Raw genomic sequence first — 21767 nt, forward strand, 5'->3', positions numbered from 1 at the left:
CAAAAATTCAATGTATATATCAGTTTACTGAAATTAATGTATAATATTAACGTAATATAGTAAATGAATCCTCACTACCCTCTACTGTTTTTTAACTGCACTTTGAAATCTCAATAAAGAATAAATACGTCTGGGAAATTACCAAGTTTTTAGTGAGAATAAATCACATTTTTGAATTCAGGCTTTACTTTATTGAGCCAAACTTACAGTTGTAATTTTTCCTCCTCTGACCGTAAGATTTTCCTTTCTATTTTTAATCTATAAAATGAACGCAGAATCGTATCGTAGAAGTCACTAATGCTTACCTCCGAGCCGGACTTGATAAAATAAAAAAACCTTCTAACTGAATAAATTCTGTATAATTATTTTAGAACTGACCCACAAGGAGCTGTTATGTTTTAGAAGTACTAAGTTTAGCGAAGAGTTTATCTGTAGTTTTCCACTGCTTTCTGCCGTTTGTTAATCAGAGCCTAAAACAAATTAAATTCAAATTTTTAATTGGGGACGTATCTATTATCGGTTAGTCGATACCTATAAAAACTACTGAAAACGTTGTTTTCTTATAATCAATTTTATTCCTCCGTTTAACTTCCTGACAGATGCCCGCCGGTTATAATAATACGATTTGTGTCTACTGTTCAAAGGTTCAAAAGAGCTTCTGTGTGATGGATATGCCAATTTTCAGACGTCGATTTTGTCTACGACACCGTAACCTTAACGATTTTGTGAAATTATTTACATGTACTCTCCTCATTGCGACTGGAAACTGGGAAAAAATTACTTCAACATTTTTAATTGATATAATAAATTTAGAAAAGCTTGGAGTAGTTAAAAAAAGTAGAAATGACACACACGTAATCGTTAGATTATTTTTAATTTAACAATTTTTAAAGTTTCAAAAATCTGTTAAAATTTTTGAACTTTGAATTCAGCAATATATCTTATAAAGGAGTTCGTATTAGCAAAAATATCTATACATTTCAATAACAGTACAATATTAATCGTAAAAGTTGATAAAAAATGTAATTTTTTTAAAAGGGTTAAAATTATTAGGTGTCATGGTTTTGAATTTGTATTGTTTATTTATTGATCAGGAGATCTGATATGAAAATCTTATTCTTAGATTATCTAAAAAAATATTTGCATCAAAAAATTAAGCTTTGAAAATGATTGACACTAGATTACCATTTAAAAAGGTCCGTAGACTTGCAAATGTGCTGTAAAGCTAATGATTAGAAAAATGGTTTTGTCTTATAATTCATTAGTAGATTAGAAAAAGCCCAAAAAAAATCTACATGCAAATAAATACAAAACTTATAAAATATTTCCAACTCAGTCGTTAAGGTTTTATATAATTTTATAAAAATTCCAGTACACTTCGTAACCTAAAATAAACTAAAAAAATAGCCTGAAAAAACATACTAATTTTTTTAAATATTCAAATTTTGTTGTAAAACAAGTAAAAGTTTAATAAGGCTTAATAAGTTTAAATTGGACTATATTCAAAAATAATAAATGTAACAGTAAATACAGAACATAAAGAATAGTCCATTAAGAAACTAATTGTTGCCAACGTATTGTGAAATATTAGTCAAACGTTGAACAACAGCTAGCAAAATTGTACCTAAATAAATTTGAGTGGTATGTCAATTATTGCATTAAAGTAAAGAGAGTAAAATCATTACAAAAATAGTAATCATAGGATATAAGTAAGGATCAGATTCAGAAATACAGACTGCTAAAATAGATTTAATCTTACTGAATATCTCTGACAAAAAACACACGTATTATTTATTATTTTCTTGAAGAAAATAACTTATATAAAGATTTTGAATAACATGCCGAAAAGTCAATCAAGCAGACATAACAGAAGCTTTTTATATAGCCTACTACGGTAGAAAAATGTTATCTTGCACTGAACTTAATTCAACACTTATTATCTTCATAGCCTACTTGCTCCCCGTCGCAGCTTCGCCAGCACTATATGGTTACTTGCATTTCCCGTAGCGGTCAATCTTTTAATTTTGTTTTTTAGTCTAGTAACCGGAGGCAGATGCAGCCATTCACATATATAGTAACGTTGGCAGAGGCTGTGTTGGTTGAGTCACATTGCCTTCTCACCCCTTAAAAAAATCAGAATTAAAAAAATCCCGAAAACGGTTTTTAAATATTTATTTGAAGAATATTTGCAAGCCCAAATCTACTGACTATATCGTCTAGTAGTCGTAATCGGGAAAATTTGCAATCATTGTTAGAGATTTTTTTATCTTTCTTCATCCCCTTTCAAGTTCAAATTTCAAAAATCTATAAATTGTTTTATTGACATGAAGCTTACACTCACCAATAATTAGGATGATTTTTTCATTTGTTACCGAGAAATTAAAAAAATAACAGGGGATAAAAAAATTCAGAAATCAATTTTAACCCTTGAAACTCAAAAGATCTAGAAATTGGGATTTAGATGTTCATAATCTATCAGTTCAAACCCAGCTCACACAGTGATGACACTCACAGTTTACAATTCATTAATGTTTTTTCATCAACCGGCAAATCTCCACTATTACATTATATATATGTACATATATATATATATATATATATATATATATATATATATATATAATCGACATTTCATCTCAAACCTGATTCCTTTAATATGAGGTTCTACTTTTGTTATGGTCAACCTGTATGCATTTTATTATTTTGACAGATGGCATTTTTATTTCATTTTCATTACTCAGGTCATGCTGATTATAACGTGTTCGTTTTTATTATGAAATACAATCAACACTACCATAAAATAAGCTAATATATATTTTTCAAAAACCTTATTTAAGTGAAAATATAGTGATTCTTCATCTACGACCAGCAAGGGTAAAATCTTGCCGCTGAAGTACTTTACAAGACAATTTTTACTGAAGTTTTAAAATGTTTACATGAAAAAATTAACTTCACTTTGATTTTATTTGTTTTATCTACACTATTATATAAAGACGAAGGGGTTTTTTTTTCTTCGGGATAAGCAAAAAAACTCGATCTATCACTACTAAATTTTTACCCATATAACTGACAAGGTTTGTGGATATATTTCATCTCAAACAAAAAATATATATATACTCGTATAATCGACATTTCATTTCGAAAAAAGTATATATATATTTGTGTTTGAGATGAAATATATCCAAAAATCTTGTCAGGGTAAAAATATATGGGCATACCAAATATCAAATAGACATACCAAATATGGTAATTTTTTGATCTGAAAGGCCGGTTCATAGAAGCTTTCAAAACAGGCAAGGATTAAAATGGCCATATTTGTAACAGAGTGATACATAGAGACTGAGAAAGAAACGTAGCAATTAGATATGTACCCAAACGGGAACCTGTCATTTGTAAATCCAGCAAAATGTCAATTGCGATTACTGACATTATTTATTTAGTTTATTAATGTTGATACGCATTACAAGTATTTTACATGCATACAACAATTTTTTAGACTGATAAGTAGTGAACTATGTAACCTACAATGCATTACTGTCTTTTGATGCTTTAACAAATAGAAATGCAATATTATAAAATCTTAATAGCTGTAATGACAAAAGTTTTGTGAACGCTAGACAGCTTTATAAAAGAAAAATTTATTCTGTCACAGAATACAGTAACTTATGTAAAAAAATTATGTTGCTGATAGAGTACATATCGCTTACAGATTTCAAAGTACAGAATTATTCAAGACGAAGAAAACAGTTACATTTGTTTGAGCGAACTTAATAAACACAACAATACTTAAAAATGTTTCCTTATGTATTTTATTAATGGTACTAGAAACCGTCTTTTTTCCTCTTACTATTTCGAGCACTTTCAAACACACGCTTCTTTTCATAACGATCAAACCAACGTCATATAATAATGAAAGTTAAAAATTTAAAGAGTTGAAAAAGTATACATATTTAGTCATATTTAATTAAAAATGTATTATTTCGTTATTTGTACAGTACTCTAATGTACTAATTCATCTATAAAAACATCATTGTTTAAACGAATCTTGAAAGTTTTTAATTGAATATTAAATTAATTAGAAATTTTTCTTAATCTTTTGTTACGTTCACTTTGATTTTCTTATTAATTGTATTAACATTACAATATTTTTTTACTCATATAATTTTTAAAGAATGTTGAATATGAAATTATTATTATTATTTACTTCCTAAATTGACAAATATTCTATTAGTAAAACGGTGCTTATTGTTATTGTAATTAGCTAATTAGACCTTTTTAATAGTACGAAAACTTTATATTTCAAACATATCTTTCATACATATAGTATATATTACATTTTTTTAAATCTAAAACTGAGTTTTACATTGTAAATTATTTTATAAATTTGTTATAAAAACGTTCTTATTCCTTTCGATAAAGATGCATAGTGGCATGGCATATATCACTTTCAGAATTCCTATCACAGAATAGATCAACTTATCACTTTACCTTCACCCTCAATTTTTATTGAACTTATTTTCGCCGTTTTTCAAGGTGATCCATTCTCATAGTATTGTAGTGAATTTAGTTAAATCATATATATTTTTTGCATTATTTGTGTAGAAAATGAGGTAAGTTAATGCTTGTTTAGGTAGAAAATTAAATAAAAGTATTTCTCAAGTAGGTATTTTATATATCAGCTGTGGTGGAAATGCGGTCCTGATATCTTTCTCATTATATTAAGTATACTAACGGTACAGAGGTATATTTTTTGGCAGTCATTCAGTTTATTGCCCCCCCCCCCGCAATCTTTCATCCTATGAAATTTACTTTGAGTTATTTTTTTCTTTTACATTTAATAATGAAACTTCAGATTAATCGTTCTTCTTGGAGAGAAAAGTTACCATCATACTAGTCATGACAGCCGAGGCAATCGTCCTGCACTTGGCCAATTTCTCTTCAGCCCCATTATTTTTTTTCTTTTTTTTCCCCTCCTCCTCTGGGTCACATCGACTGATTGGTATTTCACAACCCAGGGGAGTGTCATCGACATAGGGAGAGTGAAATTACGTCAGAGACCTCAACAGAATCTAACGTACTCGACGACGACCCAGCAGCTTCCAGACCAAGAGCAGGCACTAACGGGGATAGTAAACCTTTCTGGCGAAGAGATGCCTACTATCACGAACTTGTTTCGCAGTCTTCATCGGCAAACTGTCCAAAAAAAGAAGAGTATAAGAAGCAATATCAGAAGTAGTCTCGAAATACCGCAATAAAACAGCCGTCCCATCAGCACTTCAGATACCACCACGGCGCCGTCCAGGTACAGACAAAGAACGACGCCTCTCCTCCAGCCTAGCGGCAGGATGCCAATGTTGACAATGCATCGAAAGACGAGACGAGAACGAAAACTTCCAGAGCAAAAGGTACAGCCGAATTGAAAAACACCCAGAGGCAGAACATGACTTTTAGAATAATGACAGGCAGCGATGTGAGGTTGAGCAAAGGCCTTACCACACAAGGAACAACGAAACCCTAACCGAACACCATAATGCAGTAAATGATGATGCCGCTCAAGGTCACCAGGCTTCTGAAACCAGTTAGAACGTATTAAACAGCTGCCGCCCGCCACGCCCGCCGAAAATTTCAAGAGAAGGCCTAGTAAGTTCATTCTGAGAATACAGAGAATTCAAAACGTCCTCCTTCGTCAAATCATCTGGCACGTCATAACCTGGTCCTTGGTTTCAATGACCTCTGTCGGGACAAAACCAAATATTCCCTACGCAATGCAGAGCAATTCATAATCTTATCAAACACCAGCACTATTGTCAGTCTCCAACAGAACATCACTCCGCTTCAGATGACGAAGATTCCGAACACAATACATCCTGCCACAATACAATCCTGCCACGGATGAATAAGCTTCTTCAAGGAGGCCACTGCCGCTCCAGAATCCATCAGCGACTCACCAGCAGCATTCTTCTCCTAACGCACAAAAACAACCTTACCAGAAGCCGGAGCAGGCTATAGCCGTGAATTAGGCGCAAAGCAAAGTGCCGGAGGGCTTAGCAATTGTTGCCTGGTCACAGCAGCATAACTTGAGGCGGAAATAGTAGGCACATGAGCAGGAACAGCATCATCGATCAAAGAACGAAAATCCTCCTATCCGTAAAGGCGGCCCAAAAGATAGGAGCGACCAGCCACACAATTCGTAATACCTTCTTGCATAGACTTGAGAATAGAACTTCTTGTATAGAACAGAGAATCCATGTCAACAATAGCGCCTCCTCTCTCACGATTGCCACGCTGCTTGATCCAATCACACATGGCCGAATGGCACCGCTGCAGAGAGGAAAGAAAATAACGCTGCATCGTACAAGTCAGCAACCCCAACAACATCAGTAGTCAAAATGGGCGGGCACACAGCTTCAGAGCCAATCCCAGCAAGTTAAATCCAGCAGCAATCTTCAGCCCCATCCACCTTCATCCGACGCTTCTCCATCTACTTAAGCGGCGACTTAATCTTAACAGATTTCTCCAAAGCGGTATCATCCAATGGTGGGGGGGTGGCCGATGCATCAGTTACCCCAAATTCCACTCGCAAGACCAACATCAGGCGAGGCGTGAACGATAGCTTGCAGCAGAGCGCCCAACAGAGCCACAAAAAAGGACCTCCTCAATATCAGACTCTGAAGAGCCGGAAGCGCCATCTGGTAAACCCAGGGGGGGACCCTACGCAAAGGAATACATGAGCCATCAACATCAGCATACTGTCCATCAGAAAACATACGTAAGCTCTTCAAGTCAACACAATGATTCTCACTGTCATCCAACATCCGCAAATAGTCAGCACAGGCCACTTCTGGAGGCTGCAGAATGGCCCGCTCCAAAGCCAAACTCGCCGACGGGCCACCACTGTTATCGACGTCGGCCCAACTTGTATCCACTGAATCCATGAAGGAATAAATTACAAAGTTCAAAAAAGTCGGTAGATAACCGAAAAAGAGGCGGTCGGACCAAAAAAAAAAACAACAGAAACAAATTCTACAAAAGGTAAACAAATAAGTAAACAACTCTGTAGTAACGCAAAGGTACGAGAATCTCTTACTGACCGGTAAATCCTTGTATCTACTATTTGAAGAAAAATGTACCAGGTAATTAGATATGGACCCAATAGGCAGCGTAGTAAAGTCCAGAGAAAAGTGATTTAAATTATGTTAACATTTTATTGTTAGAATTTAATTAACATTAAATCATAACAAAGATTACATGTATTTGTTAATTCTACACATATATATATATATATATATATATATATATATATATATATATATATATGTGTGTGTGTGTGTGTGTGTGTGTGTGTGTGTGTGTGTGTGTGTGTGTGTGTGTGTGTTATCCTTTTCTGTGAGTAGTTACTGATTTTACCTCTTTTGCTTGCATTGCTGCACTTTAATGCTTTTATTGCAAATCATTTGGGAAATGACAAACCTTTTGCTGGACTACAGAAATAACTTAATGAGCAAAGACAAATTATTGTTTCCTAAGTAAAAAATTACTCTTGTACGTCAAACCTACTGGCATTTCCTTCATCTATATTGCAGCTCCGCAGCTGTTTTTAAAGTCAGAAAAGTGGTTTCTTTACTTTAAAATTTTTTATCATTATAAATTTATCCATCGCTTGAAGTGAAAATAAAGTATTTTGATGGAATTAAATTAATCATAATTTTTTGTCATGCTGACAATATTTTTGGGAATTGACAATCGTTTAGCCATTACAATATTTTTAAGTGGAGATTTGTTTAACACAATTTTGTATTTTAGTGAAATCCAAAAGTTCATATTAATGGGATGCGTCCTGCCTGAAACCTGCTAAGTCCTTCTTGCAAGTCACAAGATATATACCTTGAAGATACTTATTTTTAAGATACTTACTTTACAAAGTATGTTCCGATAACATCGATTTATATTCCATCGTTTATATCCGAAATATATTCTGTGAACAAAATATCTATCAGCAAAATAATTGCAACAGAGCAAATTACCATAATAAGTAAAGCAATTCACAGTGCTCAGCAGATAAAACTGAACCCTAGAAAATAGAAATTTGCAATAAATATACAAGTGTAATAATTGATTGGTATAAGAAAATTTCGTTTTGATTTTTAGTAGCAATAGAAGTAATTTCATTTTTATATTTAAGCGTGAAAACTATCTCAAATATATCAAATTTGTAGTTTACTGATGTTCACTATACGAGGGGATCTATCACCCTCATACAGTATAGTGGACATTCAAACAGTGAATTTTTCAGCTACGACTGGATTTATTTATTTCACAATTGTATGATTGTTACAATATATAGTTGCAGAAAAAACCTTCGTAGGACTTTTTTGTAGTATATTTATTACGTTCCCAAGCGATAAAAAGAGTAGGCCTATAATCTAGATATAAAAGACCCTCAACAGAGGTATTTTGGTAAAATATAAAGTTCATGAAGTGTTCATATATAAAATATATTCATGAAGATGAATATATTCTGTATGAAATATTGATTAAGAAAATTATCGGTTAACTGAATCACTTTTATAACATCATTACGTTATTTTAATACCAGACCTGCTTTTGGAGATTTTCAAGCAGTCTGAAAATAATTTTCCAAAAACAATTAATTTACGTGTTGATTTAATAGAATACTTATTCATTAAAAGATTAAAACAAGCTTTATTGTTCAGAAAGTTTGCAAAGACCTACAAAAATTCAACTCTTTTAGTACGATTAAAATATTATAAAGCACCATTGAAATCAGATTAACCTATTTATTGTGTTTTTTTATACTTTTAGTAATTACATGCTGAAACACGATATCAATATCCGTTTGTTTAATCATGAGGATAAGGAATGAATTTATGAAGCTAAGTAGTCTAAAAACAACCTAATTTTAAAAAAGGTATTGAGAGTCATATTTTACTCAGAACGTAAACGTACAACAGACTTTGTTGAAATACAAATAAAACGGAAACAAAAGTATTATTGATTGCTTAGGTCAGCTGACGCCCACGCTGTCTGGAACAATTCGTGGCAAAATTCCAAAATTCCATCTGGTGCCAGTTGAGAATGTAGAGTATCATCCCCTCCTTTGCTAACAAAAAAAAGATTGCAAACATTTCTTTCTATTCAAAGTAATTAATATACTGTTTTCATAAAATATTCTTATTTTGCCAAGTTTTAGTAATCAAACCCAAGAAACCCAATCAGATTTCTATTTAAAATTACTTTCTGTATTGCATTAATGGATTTTTCTCACTATGCAATCATTGCACATCCAATTTTAAATACTACAGCAATAGTTTATTATGTAATATAAGCGCGCGCGCACACACACACACACACAGAAAGAGAGAAAGAGACGATTTTATATTTATAGCCCTTTATATCTGTTCATTCTTGCAATGTTTTTATCAGTTCCTTTATCATGAAGGTGTCGTTTTATATCACTTATTTCATGTTGATTACAACAGACAAAAAAATTACAAAAAGGTATTATTATCCTGTTAAATTAAATCATGTATCTGCTGCAGGATTTTTTTTTTTTGTTTTTTCAGTCCTGTAGTTCACATCTTTCTAGCCTTCTTTTTTATGATACTTTCAGTTTATTACGTTCAAAGAAGAATGCGTATTGTCATTTGCAATCCATCCATTGCTTGCTATTTTATTCTTTTTCTTAACTTGTATTTTCCTTTATAAAACAATACTCTACTGTTAAAATTCACCCATAAATTTGGTTGTAAGTTTAATTAGCAACATATTCATACATATATATATATATCGATTATTTTTAATTTTATTGAATGTTTTAACTTTAATAATTATACTTTTAATAGTAAGTAAAAATTAATAGTATAGGCTAATTGTTAAAATGGAAATGCTGAAAAAAGAAATTAATTCAGTCAAGAGTAGCTTGGATGGAGATAATAGAGACTGTGAAGAAAATATGAATAAAAGAGATTTCTAGATGCATAATTTAATTATAAAAAGATGTATGGCGTTATCAATACATAATTATACACATGTGTACCCTGAGGCATATATTATTTATATTTTCCCTGGTTTTTCTTCAAAATGTCGTTTTCAACTACTTCACTTATAATTTTATATGTTTGATACTAGGCAATTTATTTCTGATGTCATAAATTGACAGTTAAATTTAAAATGTATCTCTTTTTCAGATTTCCAGTACCCGTCATGTACACAGATGCAATTAATACAATGAAAGGGAAAATAGTGGTAATAATTGTTTACTTGTCACTCTTACTGGATAATGTATTACTCACTGTTGTAGGTAAGTGACAATAATTCTATCGTTCGTAATATTCAAAAGTAGGCATACGTAATCGTATTTAAGTAACTGTAAGTAATAAATCTAAAAATATACCTACCAAACATCTTAATAATGTAACTACCATTATTATTATTATCATTATCATTATTGGATAATTAATGTTTTTCAATACCAATAATTTTATATTCTATCGTTTTAATTATTTTCACTTTTATTTACCCTCTATGAAATGGGAAAAGTAAAAATTACATAATGATTTTTTTTTTCGAGAATTAGATACTGAAAGTATTGTCAAACTTCTAAATGTACTATTTTCAGAAATTTAATATTTCCATTACAAATACAATTTCACCGTGTTTCATTCAAATAAACGTTGAAAACTGCTTAAAAAGATTTTCACATTACACTGTTTTTGTCCAGAAGAAAACAAATTTTTGAAGAAGGTTTCAGTTTATGAGAAACTTGTTCGGTAATCGGTCAGGCTTTTAACTTTTCGACCGGACAGAGCCTGGATATGGTTTGTAAAAGGTGAGTTATAAGATACAGGATTTATATTTTCATTCTTTATGAAATTCTTTATGTATTTCATTAATTGAACTTTTATTAAACTTTTATTTGATTTTTTTTTTTTCATTAATTTTTCATCCTTCTGCCCCCTGGGAAGAATCGGCATCCAAGCAATTAATACTCAATCCCAGGGGGGGTCCCTCCGACTCTAACGGGCCTCCCCGCCCACCGGCTGCAAGTCCGGCATGACAAATCGGCCTGCCGGTTTCGGATCTTTTCTCCTTCACCCTTTGCCACAAACCCCCGCTGATGGAGCTGAGCCCAGCTATGCTGTTCCCAGGTTTCCATCGTCAGGAGCCGGGAGTATATTTTGGGTTTTTCATATCTTTTTTTTTTTTTTTTTTTTTTTTTTTTTTGTGTGGTAGTTAACTTCCACCGCTGTAGTAGCTCTGTCTTTTCTAATCCTTGGTAGGGGGAGCCCGGCGCGGCTAAGCCGTTCCTGGGACCGCTACCTCAGACCAGAGCGATCGTCGCTTTCTATTCTAGATGGCAGGTATTTATATAGTTGGGCCTCGTGTCTCTCCCTTCGAATCTACGCTCCTCACGTTCTCAGACAGGTATTCCCTAATGCCTCTGAAGACCAGAACCTATAATCCTCCTTCTTTGTCGCAATGATGTGGATAACTAGGCCTTCGACTTGTTTCCACTGTTGGGGGTCAGCTACCATATACACGACTATATTCTCCGGCGTCAGTGTTAGTAGACGCCTACCCCTTAGTACATGCGACCACTTAGGACATCAAAAACGTGTGTTCCGGGGAATTTCCGCTATACCTATCCTAACTAAAAAATCTTAAATGGTAATAGTAACATATAATTCCATTAATTGACAACCCGATAAAATAATGAATTTTGGTGAAAAGAAAACTAAAATCCGCCCACCGTTCGCTCGGTAGGCGCGAAAAACCATTTGGGGTACTACGTTTTTTTATATTTCAGCCCAACAAAAATAACTATAAAATTACGTGAACTTCTTAAACTAGTTGAAATAATCATAATCTGTTGATAAAAACTATGAAAATTATTTTTTAAATTACCAACACAAAATTTCGCCCTTAATTTTTTTTCTCCAAATTTTCAAGGGTCGAAAACTTTTTTTTTTTTTAGTGAGATGATATAGCTCATTGGTAGACCTTTTGAATGACAAATAATTTGGTACAAATAAAGTAAAACTTGGTTCACTGGTATTAAATGATTGAAAATGTGGACTTTTTAGATATGTTAGCATGTTTTTTAGGTTATGCTAGGATACAGTGTTAGTGACCCAAGCATTAGTTCTGAAATTGTCCATTCTTCTTAAAAAAAATAGGGGTTTTAGGTATCCTAGTAAAATCGTAAAATTTTGATTTTATTTGAAAGGATTTCATTTTTGAAGATTTTAATTAAATCCGGTCACCAGATCTTTTCATAGGAAATTTTTGCCAACAGAATTGTTTCATAAGTTTTTAATTTAAATGATCAGTATGAGAATTAGTGCTGTCAGTTGATTGTTCTTTTTTTTTAATTAGAATTAGTTGAATTTTGGCTAACTTTATCATGTACTGAAACTTTTGGAATATCACACACATTAATCAAACTGGATCTAAATACATTCAAATGAACTTTAATTCATATTGATATACACTTCCTACAACAATGTCGAAAGAACTACTGGATACCTCGACGTATTCTACCCGTAAGCTTATTTACACTTCTAATAGAGGTCAGTAATTTGATAGCCAATTTGCTTTGGTCATTAACCCAATAGAATTTAAAATATGGTATATTAAAAATAATAACTAAACTGAAATAATAAATTCAATGCCCTGAGGTAGATAATCCCCACGTCCGGAACACAACATCTACGTTCCACGTCCAGGGCGGCAACAGCTGTACTCACGTACATTACATATAGCTGGCTAACGGGGTTCCGAGTATTGTTTCTCGGATATACTTTTTCGGCTGATTTTCATCTGCAGGGCGAATTAGAGGACTGGATTTCGCGGCCACCTGCAGATACGAAATTCCTACTGATTATGGAAATGGATTGATACTGCCTTTAGAGCTGGCGATGTGGCGGCCACGGTCTAAATTATTTGCAGGTGTAACGGAGACCTTTCGTTGTCCACATGCCCCCCGTGATGGAAAGCATGTAGTTAAGGTGCCCATGTTGTTCGGGGCATGGGAGCCTGAAAGCCTCGGTGTGTAAGGGCCTGGAGTCAGTGCAGAGACTGCGCATCCGCTCTCTGCCAGGACATATGCCGGTTCCACTGGAGTACCGGAACGGACCTCCAGAGTTGGTAGCCCTGGAGTGGGGGTGTACCCCGGCGGCTAGCCTTACTACAGCAGGGATCAACTGTTCATGGAAACTGAACAACCAAACGTGGCAGAGGGTTCACGTAAACACCCTCGTCTAGAACCAGCCGTTTCGCCTGAGGCAAAACGGAGAAAGAGCGCAGAATCTCGTAAAATTGAAGTTGAGGCTAGGAAAAGCATGCAAAAAGCTTTCTTCAAAAGCAACGTTCCAAAGCCAAAATACTTAGTTCTTACAAAAGAAGACGGTAATTTCTCGAAGGTGAGTCCATTCCTCATTGCTCGAGAAATAACAAAATGTGCTGGAGGCCCTGTTATGGAAATTAGGAAAACTTTCACGGGACTTCATGTAGAGATTGTAAATGATATACAGTCTCAGAAGATCCTAGGTCTTAAAAAAATTGGAGTACTAGCTGTACGTGTTGATCCCCACGGCACGCTCAACACCTCAAGGGGTGTTGTGGTCTGTCGGGATCTTCTTAACTGTACGGAGCAGGAAATTGTAGAAGAATTAGAGCCACAGGGAGTATTAGAATGTCGGAGGTTGAACATGAGAAGGAATGGCGAAGTCCTGCCTTCAGCATCCCATGTTCTTACATTTAACCGGCCTACTTTGCCGGAGAAGATAAGAGCGGGCATCCATCGGTTGGATATGCGGGCATTTGTTCCGCAACCAATGCGATGCTTTAAATGCCAACGCTTTGGACACACCGCTGTTACGTGTGAGAGGCCGCAAATATGCGTGTGCGGTGATGAAGTTCATGAAGGAGAGCCGTTTAAGGAGCCTCCTACCTGTATAAACTGCAGAGGACAGCATTCCTGTAGATCCAGGAACTGTCCTGTATACAAAGACGAAGTAGGTGTGCAGGAAGTAAAAACCCTGCAAAAGGTCAGCTACTTTGAAGCCAAGAAGATCGTAAACGCCCGCAGACCTAGAGCAACAACAACCTATGCTCAGGCTGCGGCTGCTGTTCCTGCTCCTGCTCCAGTTGCTGTTGATGAGAGTGCAGTCATCAACAAACTCGCACCTACCTTGGCTGGCTTAATTGAGAGTATAATTGAAAATAAAATGAAGCCTCTCAGCACTAAAGAACCTCTTAAGCCAAGAATAATTGTACAGCTTCCTGAAGTCACATCTCCAAAACAGAAAGTCGCTCCAGTACAGAAGAAAACGGACACTAAACCTGAAACTCAAGTCCGTCTTAGTGAGATTTTAGTCGATGAAAAGAAAGTGACAGCTACAGAGTCTGTTATGGAGGCTCTCAAGCCTCCTGTAACTGAAGTGGCCTCTAAGCCTCAGAGGCCACAAAAAGTTTCACAGGGGGGACGAGTGTCCCCCTTCCACAAGCGGTGACCGGTGCGACCCCCGTGTCTGGGGTCGGCCAAGTTGCCGCCCCACAATCGGCGCCTGTAACCGGTGCCGATCCATGCCCGTCGTCGTCGGCGGCTTCGGTGGTCTCCGATACGGAGACCGGAAGCCTTACAGGCGACGAGCTTCTCCGCGAACACGATGCTGTTCGTAGGATGGAGAAGAAAAGAAAAAAAGGATGGCCGAAGGGAAAACCTAGGCTATAATAAAATTTAAAATCAGCGAGTCGATAGTACAATGGAACATCAATGAATGTTTTTCAAACATCCATGAGCTCCAACCTTGGTAGATGATGTAGACCCGATTTGTATATGTCTGCAAGAAACGCACTTCCGCCGAAATGAAAATTTTAAATTAAAAGGATTCGATATATTTCGGCGAGATCAACCGCCAAATGTAAGAGTTAGAGGTGGAGTAGCTATATTAACATCGACTAGAGCTACCACCGAAGCGGTTGTTCTAAACACAAACCTACAAGCGGTCGCCGTTAGAATGAAGCGTCCGCTTCAGATCACTGTCTGCAGCATATACTTGCTGAAATTTGATTGGAATAAGGATGACATAGCAAGATTAATTTTTGAGCTTCCCCCACCTGTTTTACTGGTGGGTGACTTCAATGCTCATAATTCTCTCTGGGGATCGGATCGAATAGATCCCCACGGAAGAGAACTGGAAGGGTTCCTGAAGAATTCAGAACTTATTATTTTAAACGATGGATCAGGAACCTTTTCCAATGACAGAGATGGATCGACGTCCTGTATAGATCTTGCACTTATAAGCGAATCGATAGCACCGAGGTACAGCTTCCATGTCTTAGACGATCTGCATGGAAGCGATCATTTCCCGGTGCAAATTGTAACTGATGTTACAAGAACAATATATCCCTAAAAGATGGTTATTTGAAAAGGCAGACTGGACAAGCTTCACAGCTAGAACGCTACTCCCTGAAACAACTGGAGTTATCGGAGACGATGTCGACGCAATAACAAATGCAATAATTGAGTCGGCATCGAGATATATTCCCAAAACATCTAGGAAACTTACGAAGAAACCCGTTCCATGGTGGAACGATGAAATAAGTGAAGCTATTAAAAGAAAGAAAAGAGCTATAGCGCCTTCAAGAAGCGTCCTAGCATAGAAAATCTTGTTGCCTTTAAAAAATACAGGGCGTATGCAAAACGTATTATGATTGACTCGAAAAAAAGATCCTGGCAGCAATACGTGTCATCCATCGACAGAACCACTACTGCATCAGATGTTTGGAGGAAAGTGAAGGCGATTTGTGGGCGTAAAAATGTTGCTCCCATAACTAGCCTTCAAGATGAAGATGGAATTAAGGATACTCCAAACGAAATAGTAGAGCTATTGTCCAATCACTTCGAGAAGGCCAGCAAAACGGCCAACTACGAGGAAGGTTTTCAAACCAAAAAAGAAGAACTCGAAGATCTACTAAATTTTAGAACTGAGTATAATTACTCATATAATGTACCATTTAAAATGGAAGAATTCGTGAAAGCGTTGGAAAAGCAGGTAAAACAGCTGCTGGTCCGGATGAAATCCATTATAATATGATCAGGCAGCTGAATACCACTGCAAAACGCAGATTATTAGAACTTTATAATCAAATATGGCGGGATGGAACGTACCCGCAGCAGTGGAAAAAAGCTCATGTTGTTCCAGTACCAAAGAAAAAGAAAAATTTAACAGATCCCAATAGCTACCGTCCTATTTCTTTAACGTGTGCTATGGGAAAAATATTTGAAAAATGATTAATAATCGACTCGTCTGGGTTTTGGAAAAAGAAAACCTGATATCACCGCATCAAGCAGGTTTTCGGCAATACCATTCTACCACTGATCAAATGATCATCTTAGAGGAAGTTATATATAACAGCTTCATTAAAAGGAAACATTGTGTCGGAGTCTTCTTTGATCTTCAGAAGGCTTTCGATATAACCTAGCGTCATGGTATAATGCTCCAGATACATGAATGGGGCATTCATGGCAATCTGCCTATACTGCTCAGCAACTATATGAATGACCGTACCTTCCAAGTATGCGTCAACAATGAATATTCATGTGAAAGAATCTTGGAAAATGGCATACCGCAGGGTTCACCGTTGAGCGGTACCTTGTTTACCATTGCCATTAATAAATTGATATTAGCCATTCCAGTAGAAATCAGCAAAAGCGTCTATGTTGATGATCTGGCAATTATGTATGCCAGCAACAAGACTGCTATGGTAAGGTACAAATTGCAACGAGCGATCAATGCTCTAAATGAAGTTGCAAGGAATAACGGATTTCAATTCTCACCAGAAAAAGCGTGCTGTGTACACTTTAGTTGGAAGAGAATTCCTCATCAAAGTCCTGGGTTGACAATGGATGATAATCCAATAGAATATAAAGACAGCGTAAGATATTTAGGATTAGTATTGGATAAATCCCTTACATGGGGATTACATATACAGGACTTGAGTTATAGATGCAAAAGAGCCCTAAACATTATAAAATGTTTATCGAACTTAAATTGGGGCTCAGACAAAGAGACATTATTGAGATTGTATAAAGCATTGGTTCATACTAAACTAGACTACGGATGTATCGTATATTCATCCACTAGAAAGGCGCACTTAAGAAAGTTAGACGTAGTTCATAATAGCGGAATAAGATATGAAACAGGCGCTTTCCGCACAAGTCCGGCGGCTAGTCTGATGTCTGAAGCCGGAATATTGCCACTACATTATAGAAGAGAGATCCTTTTGTTAAGATATGCAACAAATGTACGGGCTTTCCCTGCTCATATAAATAATAAATTATTTACGAATCATCCTATGGCTGCAGTATATGAACATCGTGCTACCTATTCCAGACCAGCCGGAATTAGGTACCACGAATTAAGAAGAAAATACGAAATTGCTATACTAGAGACACTAGCAATTTCTACTAGAGAAATAATGGCTCTTGCCAGCGGTAAATACAAGTTTGGATCTATCTCAAGGAGAAATAAAAAAGAAACCAGCAGTGATCAACCAACAGGAATTTTTGGCAACCGTCAGTAGTTACGAAGAACATATCAGAATTTATACTGACGGTTCTAAAACTGAACATGGTGTTGGATGCTCAATATAGTAAATTGAGAAGCCCACTTTTGGAAACTGCCAGATGTAGCCAGTGTCTACACGGCAGAACTCACTGCAATTCAGCAAGCTCTTCGCTACACTGAACACTATTGCGAAGAGAGAGTGTTAATATGTTCCGATTCTTTAAGTGCACTTGTCGCAATTCGGAACAAGAACATTAAGGATGTCCTAATTGCAAACATCCTGTCCATTTTATACGTTCTAAAACAACGAGGACAGCGATGTGTATTTGTATGGACTCCGGGGCATGCTGGTATTACAGGTAATGAAATCGCAGACGAAGCTGCCAGAAAGGCAACAGTCTGCGATGATTTGGATGCATTTCCTGTAAGAGTGGCAGATGTTAAAAACCGTCTAACAAACATAGTAAAAAACAAGTGGAATGCTGAATGGAGGAGTTTAAATACAAAATTAAACTCAGTAAAAACTTCTCCTTATAAATGGAAAAGCGACTTTAAGTTGACTCGCCGTGAACAAGTAGCGGTGACCAGAATTAGAATCGGTCACACGCGATTAACAAATTTTTATATGTTAACCGGCGAAGTGAGACCAATTTGCGGTGTTTGTAATAAAACACTGACAATCAAGCATCTAATAGAAGAGTGTACCATATATGAGGACCTCAGAAAGAGGTTCCGTCTTAGAAATAATATTAGTGCTGATCTGGATAATGGAAATGAAGAAAATATAGTTGCATTTTTACACGCCAGTGGAGTTCTTAAAAGTCTATAAAATGAAAGTTTAAAGCTGTGATAAAAGAATCTCTAAGCGGTAGTCTTATATATATATATTATATAAAGAAAGAAATGGTATTGATAAGTTGAAATTTTAATTTCATGGTCTTTTGACAACCTTATCTCAAATTTTAACATTGGGGCCCTTTACACCCCGTAAATGTTTGTGATTGTCCTTGTCGTTTATGTCTTAATGTTTATTGTGAAGTTTGTGTTTTTAAATAAAATGTAAGGCCCCTTTACACCCTTACATATGACGATCCTGATGGAGATAATAATTTCTTTTAAAGAATGTGACGAGGGCTAATGACCTTAGCAGTCGATGCCCATAAAAATTCAGAAAAAAAAAATATATATTCAATTATAAGTAAAAATTTACAAAAAAAGATTAGTAAATAAATAAAATTTAATAAAATATTGTTTTATATTCAAGAGATACTTTAAAACCACTATTTACTATGTCTCTGCCTTCCTCAGTTTTAAAAAGAATATTTAGATATTGATTTAATCTATTACTGACAACACTAATTCTCATACTATTCATTTAAATTAAAACTTATGAAACAATTTCCTTGCAAAAAATGTCTTATGAAGATCTAGTGAGCGGATTTAATAAGAATCTTCAAGAATGAAATCCTTTTAAGCAAAATTAAAATTTTACAATTAGACTAAAAAAATTGATGAGAAAAGAGGTACTTTATTAATGATAATAAATATGACAAATTTTAAGAGATAACAAAAAACTAAACAACTTTTCCTTACAACTTCTGACTCGCTTACTGTTCATCCGGAACATACAGTTTGCAAAATCAAGATAAAGTCCGATACTTTTTGTATTCTTCTGCGTCCTGTAATATTTGCATAAATAAAGAATAAAATTCACAAAGGGACTAAAAATCTGATCGTATTAACATTTTAAATAACATGCTTTTTCAACAACCAAAAATCGTATTAAAATGCTTCAATCGTAATGAAAGTTGGATTTTTTTAATAATAAGATATTTTATAACTCTCCTAAACTTTACGTTTTGCGCTTAGATTTACGGACCACAAAGAATCATAATATTTTTTTCTAGAATTCTATTTTCTATTTTTTTCTAATATTTTTTTTCTAGTGCCTTATTAAATGTTAAGCTAATATAAGAAATAAACCATGTTCACTGAAATAGTAACACAGTTTTTATTCTTTCGCACCTCTGTAAATATTCTTCCTGCCGTAGGCAAATAGTATCTTGAGTACACGGGGTCCTTTGAATTGAAATCCCAGGATCTGTACAACCCAGCCAATTTTATAAAAAGGAAAGGGAAACAGATGCCATATTATAATATTGGATCATGTTTTTCTTTTTCATGAAGTTCCTTTTCCCAGTTGGAGGTTTTCTTTATAATGTGTTTTTCTATCTTTTTTCTAATATCTGTACTGTGATGGGGATGAAGCCCCCCAGACTGTCCATCAGGTGTCAGCACGCTGGTGCTTGCCTTAACAGGCGTATCCTCCATGTCAGAATGCCTCTCTGATCTATTCTTCTGCATTTTTCAAAAAAAAAGAGAGGGAGGTTCTTTTGGGGGATCCGGCTTGGAGCTCAAAGGGTTTTGGGGCCGGTGGCCCTGGAGCTGAGTTATAGAATTCACTGTACTGTAGCTGAATTTTAACGTTTAAGTGAACTAAACCTATAATTGATCTTTCGAAGAAGTCACTATTTAAGAACAAACATTTTTGCTTTTGTCAGACTACACTGTATCCATCCGCGACTTGCTACACAACTTTCTAAAAACCTCATGTTTCTAATGCTACATTAAAACGCTTATATCTCGCACAATATTGCACCTACAAAGACGAAATACAAACCTAATACGTATCTTATCCTATATTTAATGCCTTAAACACAAAATGTGATTAACTGCCAGTAAAAATAATTATTAACCTACAACTTTGTGTCACGTGTTGGCATGGGTTAATATTATAGCTAACTTAAAACTACCGTTATTTGTTAAATTAACAAACGAAAAACATTTCAAATATTGATTACTCGCGTATATTTTTGTTTTATACACATTAACACTTTAACTAGATAAAAATAGCAGTATTTTAAAGCACTTATAAATACAGCTCTCCACGTGTTTTTATCACTCACTATACACTAATTTGTTAATAACTTACCTACGGATTAATATTTTTTAATCCGCACTCGTACGAATGTAGATCACTAACTAACACACGTTTTAACAATAATTTGTAATAAAACAACTAAAAAATACCACTGAAATACCACAGGACTAAGTCCTGAATAAGACTTAACGGCGGAGGGAAAATCACTTCGTAGTGGTAAGGTGCACACCAACTCAGATACCCGATGCTGTTGGTTTATAAGCTGATATAATTCGCACTTAAACGTTTTGAATGTGAATTTACAAGGATGTGATAAAAACACTTTATTAATGACAGACATAATTCATGCTTTCATTAAGAAGCTTGGTATCTGGATTACTTTACCTTCAAAGCAAAAATTTTGAAATTTTTCTCTCATTTCCGATTATTTTGGATAAAGAAGAACTACTATTCACCACAGTTTGGGTAGCATAAAAATGCATTTGCGTGAGCTAAAAATTCCATTACTGGAGTATTTCCCGGATAATAAAAATGATTTCTCGAAAAGATGGGTACCGAATCCATTTAGAGAAAACATTGTTGTAACTATTAAGTTACGGGTTGAGATTCACGTTCATCTCATCGAAATCTCTGCGAATAAAAAATACAACTATAATTCACATCTGAAGATTTAGATACGTTTTGGCTTGCTCTTCGAAATGAATATCAAAGTCTAGTCGCAAAATCTTTGAAAATATTAATCCCTTTCGGCACGTGATACCTCCGTGAAAAGAGGTTCTCATCTACAATTGCGCTAAATATAGGGATCGTCTTTCATCACTTGAAAACAATTTTCTTTTGTGTGTTTCTAACAAATCCACGTATGGAGAAACTTTGAAATGAAAAACAAACGAAGCCATCTCAATAGTTTATTTTCTTTACATGTCTACTTATAAATGTATGTAAAATGTTTATAATAAATGATTTTTTTCTCATAAAATTATTTCATTACTGTTTACGTGTAAAGCTGTAGGCTAAATTCGGGACTCCCCTTTAATATCACCACAACCCCTAGGTTGAGATAGTTATTTTAAGCTGAATGATTAGCCATTAACAATATACTTATTTACAATAACGTAATAGCCATACAACATATAACAGTCATATTAACAAACAACTGCACTACTTTGTAACATTTAATTTTTACTTTTTATCTGCCTCATCTGAAATCCTTTATATTTTCTTACTAAGCA

General features: G+C 34.9%; 1 protein-coding gene across 1 annotated transcript in view; it reads left to right on the plus strand.

The window, feature by feature from the left end:
* Positions 1 to 4605: 4605 nt before the first annotated feature.
* The window catches only part of LOC142317825 (synaptic vesicular amine transporter-like), a 100816-nt gene continuing 83654 nt past the window's right edge, over positions 4606 to 21767 (plus strand). Inside the window, exons 1-2 of the mRNA XM_075354376.1 lie at positions 4606 to 4610; positions 10209 to 10321. Coding sequence (XP_075210491.1) covers positions 4606 to 4610; positions 10209 to 10321 — 118 coding nt within the window. The remainder of the gene's footprint in view (positions 4611 to 10208; positions 10322 to 21767) is intronic.

This window comes from Lycorma delicatula, chromosome 1 (genome assembly GCF_047948215.1).
Source record: "Lycorma delicatula isolate Av1 chromosome 1, ASM4794821v1, whole genome shotgun sequence".
Classification (NCBI taxonomy): Eukaryota; Metazoa; Arthropoda; class Insecta; order Hemiptera; family Fulgoridae; genus Lycorma; species Lycorma delicatula.